The sequence below is a fragment of the Salvia splendens genome, unplaced genomic scaffold (assembly GCF_004379255.2).
Source record: "Salvia splendens isolate huo1 unplaced genomic scaffold, SspV2 ctg1095, whole genome shotgun sequence".
NCBI classification, from domain to species: domain Eukaryota; kingdom Viridiplantae; phylum Streptophyta; class Magnoliopsida; order Lamiales; family Lamiaceae; genus Salvia; species Salvia splendens.
The window spans coordinates 4,655-9,963 of record NW_024598641.1 but is presented as its reverse complement, the minus strand read 5'-3'; the positions used below and the strand labels follow the sequence as shown (position 1 = coordinate 9,963).

The 5,309-nt window shown below is 35.6% G+C and overlaps 1 protein-coding gene across 2 annotated transcripts; it reads left to right on the top strand.

Annotated features, from left to right (window-relative positions):
- The first annotated feature begins 1,261 nt into the window (after positions 1–1,261).
- LOC121788596 lies at positions 1,262–4,955 on the top strand. 2 transcript variants are annotated; one of them, XM_042187241.1, is made up of 2 exons: positions 1,262–2,307; positions 3,820–4,135. In XM_042187241.1, the coding sequence occupies exon 1, from the start codon at positions 1,459–1,461 to the stop codon at positions 2,293–2,295; it is 837 nt and encodes a 278-aa protein (XP_042043175.1). In that variant the 5' UTR covers positions 1,262–1,458; the 3' UTR covers positions 2,296–2,307; positions 3,820–4,135. The 2 variants fall into 2 exon arrangements, with proteins under 2 accessions (XP_042043175.1, XP_042043174.1); XM_042187240.1 differs by lacking the exon at positions 3,820–4,135 and adding an exon at positions 4,655–4,955 and having other exon boundaries at positions 1,267–2,307.
- Positions 4,956–5,309: the final 354 nt, after the last annotated feature.

The window sequence follows — 5,309 nt, the reverse complement described above, 5'->3', positions numbered from 1 at the left end:
TATACTAATAAAAATTTAAATATAATTTGTATATTTAATATAAAATTGAAAGTTATTTTTTTAGTTATCCATATTGTAAAAATAATCAATGAAAGCTTCCAATTAGGAGTAAAAAAAATTGAACGATAGAAAATTTATCGGGTTTTTGGGTTTGACCCTAATGGTTGCAGGTTAATCGGGTTGTATTTTTCGGGCTAGAAATTTTCAGCACTAACCCTATAAATTTGGTAGACTATTTGGGCCAGCCCACGGGTTGGGGCTGACATCCATACTTATCGTGAATGCAAATTCCTTTTGGTTTAACTTTTGTGATTATAAAATGCCCATGATTAGTGGGTTTGTAACCAAATTTAGATTAAAATTCTGATGTGGGCACACTTTGTTCTTTCTACTCCTTCAATAAATATAAGCTATATAACCACAACAAATCACAATCTTGTTCTTTGCCCTAATACTAAACTACTTTCCCCATTCGTGGTCATCTCACTTCATTATGTACAAAAAAAACTAAACTTGTAATGGACAAAAGAATTACATGAGTACCACATTTTATGTTTTTCTTAATATTTTTGTTTATGATACAAATAATTACATCACTTTTGTTCATAATCTTTTTTTATTTTATTCTATTTTACTGTATCTTTTATTATATTCCCACTTAAACATATAATTAAGCAAATAACAATCACTATATGAAATCCCACACCTAACAAGAATTGTATCGCTTCGAGAGCTTGAGCTTCAACACAAATATTAAATCATATACTCCCTCCGTCCGAAGCATGCTATGCATATTTCACATGTATATAGTTTCTATTTTAACAAAAATTAACCTTTATTATCTCTATTCTAGATTCTTCGTCGTACTTTATTTCTCTAGTTTGTCTTTCTTTGATTTTATTATCTCCGTATTTAATTCGCTAAACACCACTTTCATAATTCTCACGATAAAATAAAATGCAGCACTTAAATCTGAACAAAGGTGAATAATCTCCTACCATTTGCAGCTTCTCTCTCTCAAAAGAGCGAGTGAGGCTTCACTTCACTTGTGATGCGTGTGACTACGCTACACGAAGAAGCTCTCTCTCTCTCTCTCTGTATATATCTCTCTCCACACGTGTCCCTCTGCCAATACATATTATATACACACATATATATATAACCCCGTAACTTTCACCACGTGTCCATGTTCTGGAACCTTTCCATGCACCATTATTCTCCTAGCCCAGCTCCCTTGCTCCCTCCCCTACTGCACCCACCGTTACATGGCGCTCTCCCATTGGCCAATCCCCACCCCACCAATCACATCCCTCCCTCCCCTCCCCTCATATCGCCAACATCTGTCACTCCTTTCCTGCACCAACTTTCCTCCTTCCTCTTCGCTTTTTTTTCTCAGATTTCCAATCCCTACCTCGATTCCCGATGATTGCCGTAAATTGACGAATTCTAGCTCGATCGATGCGGCGTTGCACGGATAGATCCGTTGATAGTAATAATCAGACTGTTTTGAGCCGGATAATGCTCCGATTCCGGCCGATCGCGCCGAAGCCGGCCGGTGAGGACGCCGGATCCGCCGCGGCGGACCCGGCGAAGCGAGATCTCGCCGGTAGGAGAGTGAAACGGAAGTACGTCAGGATTCGTAAGAGGAGATGTAAGAGTAAGGTTTCGGAGGGAGGAAATCCGCCGTCGCCGCCTGAGAGATCCGCCGTCGACGACGCTCCGCCGCCGCAGAAGCGAGCGGTCACTCTCCAGCTCCTCGGCGATGGATCTGGCTCTGAGAGGGAGATGAAGTGGAGAGATCTGGATGACGGAGCGGTTACGGCGGGGATAGGGCGGAGGATGGCGGATCTGAGCAGTTACGGAGGCGGATCTGTGATAGCGACGTGGATCGTGGTGGAAGGCGTGACGGTGACGGAGAAGTTCACGGAGTTAGCGACGGTAGGGTTAGGATTTTCGGATGAGGAGAGGATTCACAATCTGGAGAAGGACACGTGTCCTGGATTCATATCGGATCACACGAACAACGTGATCTGGACGAACGCCGCTTATAAGAGAATGGTAGCGGCGGACGAAGACGGCTCCGCGGAGGCGGAGAAGGGGGTTTTGGTGTGGCTGGTGGTGAAGGAGGATTTGCCCCATTTTTGCCCCTCGTTTGCATGCAGAGTTAGGGTCACTCAACAGAACGGCCAGGGGCAAAAGTGGAATAAAATTGTGCCGTGCGATGTTTGGAGAATGGAATTTGCCGGATTTGCATGGAAATTGGACGTCAATACCGCCCTCAGTTTAGGCTTCTGAGGATTTTTCCAGGTGATTTAACAATTAATTTCAATTTTCACTCTAATTCATAACACAAATCTATTTTTCTAATTTAGCCTTTAATTATCTGCCACTTATCCTCATTGACTTCATTTGCTCATACTCATACTTATCCAGAAAAAGAAAAAAAATGTATTTCATATCATTTGCTTTTCAATAACACTTCACATCAACCCTTTCTATTATTCCTTTTATGTGTATATGATTAAATATGACAAAATATTCAAATAAACGGTTGATTCCAAAAGCACACACATTCAAGCAAATCTTTACATAAGTCCAGAAGGGGCATATTTCACATAACAAACCTAAATTTCATATAAAGTCAAAACCCCACCTTTTTTATTTAAAAAAAAATACATATATCAGGATTAACCTAAACTTTGGCTTGGTTAAAAATGTTATTCATATCATTAGATGCTTTTGCACTTAGTTGGTATTGTTTTCTTTTCATTGAAAATTACTCTCATATAGTCCTAACTTTTCTATCTCCATAAAAAATACTCCCTCCGACCCGGATAATTTGTCCCATTTTTTCATTTCGGTCCGTCCCACATAATTTGTCTCATTTCACCTTTTACCATTTTTGGTAGTGAATCCCATATTCCACTAACTCATTCCTACTCACATTTTATTATAAAACTAATTTATAAAAGTAAGACCCATATCTCACTAACTTTTTCAACTCACTTTTTATTACATTTCTTAAACTCGTGTCCGGTCAAAGTGGGACGAATTATTCGGGACGGAGGGAGTAGTCATATACTACTGTTACATTTATATACAGTAACCTACAATATATTACCTTCAACATATTCAACTAATCAATTTTCCACCTCATATAGTCCAATATTTTTACAAATAATTATCATTTATAGTTTAACCCTATGACTAGCATGGGTCTCTTTCTTCACCCCATCACTGTATATTTACCTATGTGTCTTAAAACTCATGGACTATCTCTTTCTTCTCTCGTAATACCATCACGATATACTATTAGCTACGTGTCTTAAAACTCGTTGACTATCTCTTTCTTCTCTCATAATACCATCACGATATATTAGCTACGTGTCTTAAAACTCGTACGAATAACCCCTTCTTCACTAATAATAACACCACAATATATTTACCTATTTGTCTTAAAACTCGTACGACTATCCCTTTCTTCACCAATAATAGCACCATGGTATATTACCTATGTTTCTTCAAACTCGTAATACTATCCCTTTCTTCTCTCATAATAGTATCACGATATATTTACCTACGTGTCTTGAAACTCGTATGACTATCCCCTTCTTCACTAATAATATCATCATGATATATTTACACTACGCGTCATAAAATTCGTATGACTATCCCTTTCTTTTCACTCATAATAGCACCAAGATATATTTACCTACGTGTTATAAAACTCGTACGACTATCCCTTTCTTCACTAATAATATCATCATGATATATTTACCAATGTAACTTAAGACTTTTGGGACTATCTTTTGTGGACAGGAGGATTATTACTCATCAAATGGTCTTTTCTAGAGTTCCATAAAATGGTGTAAGAATATTTCTTAGGAATAATCCAAAATTCAAAGTGCAATTATTTGTAAGTAATTATATTCATGGTCTTCATTGTACAAGATGTTAAGAGTATAATAATTCTTCTTCCGAGATAGTTTTATCGTTTGTCCTGTTCCCATGCATGCTTTGCATGATACTTGAACAATAGTGATATAAATATATACAGTATCATAATTATAGATAATGAAACTAACAAAATGTTCATGGTCGAAAACACAAAATTTGGACAACCAAAATATACTACTCAAAATATAAAGAATATTAGTTTCTCTTATAACTTTTCAATATCTTGTTATTTATTTATTTATTTATTTATTTATTTATTTTGCATGCATGCATGCATGTATGTATCTATCTGGTACGTAAAAACTTTCACACTTATATTAATACTTTTTATATATTACTACTACAATAATATTGCTTTTTTATGCTAATGTAGATCCTACATGAACTATATTGCTTGTTTACTTCTTGCATGGGAAAATTTTCTATGTGAAAATCAGGGAAAAATTTAAGCTTGGAATAATATAATAGTCCCTATTAAGCACCATATTTTCATGTTTTATTGTTTTGTTTCAGTTTGAGGATAGCCTAAATTAATTAGGTACTTAGCAACTAAATCAACACATTTAATATCTTTTACTTTATTCTTTATTCAGTTACCTATATACTATCTATCTTACTTTATTTTGTTCATTTATCTACTTTATTCTTCCTTTATTTAACTCACTTAATATCGTTTCATCTCAATTTTTTTAAACAGTCAGGTGATGGTGTAGTTTGTAGCTGAGCGATGACCAAGATACACCGTTGCAAGAGTAAGTTGTAAATAAGCCTTTGTTCTGCTAAAGCAGTGTGTGTATGTAAAATACGCAAAGGTTGTTACTGTAATATTATCCTTTGAGAGGATTATTATCATGAAAAAGGTTAGGATAATGTAATTAATGTGACAATGACTTGGCATGTATCTTAGTGAAATGCCAAACCGGCTCATTCACTAATTTACAACGATCTATGTACAAGGAATAAATGATTGACATGTGTCTATCGAAATTTAAAAAATACTCCCTTCGTCCCATTTTTGTTGAAGCATTTATTTAGTACAAAGATAATTAAATAAATAAAGAGCTACACGGAGTAAGAATAAAATAGAAATTGAATTTAATATTTTGATTATTCGATTCTGTATTATCAAATTATTACGTGGAAATGTTGTCGATTACGATAAGGTAATCTTACCAGCCAAAAGGCTGGCTTGTCGGTTTTAGCCGATGAGAACTGTCGGTTCTTATCTATAGATTTGACAAAGCAATTTATAATTATACTTTTAATAAAAATGAAAATATTATGATTGTAAATTTGAAAGTTCCACGTAGAGACGCAAGAGAGCTACTCATTTTATTAGTATTTTATTTTGC

Excerpts from the sequence above, each read along its gene's own strand:
- LOC121788596 (XM_042187240.1), top strand. The coding sequence starts at position 1,459 with ATGCGGCGTTGCACGGATAGATCCGTTGATAGTAATAATCAGACTGTT.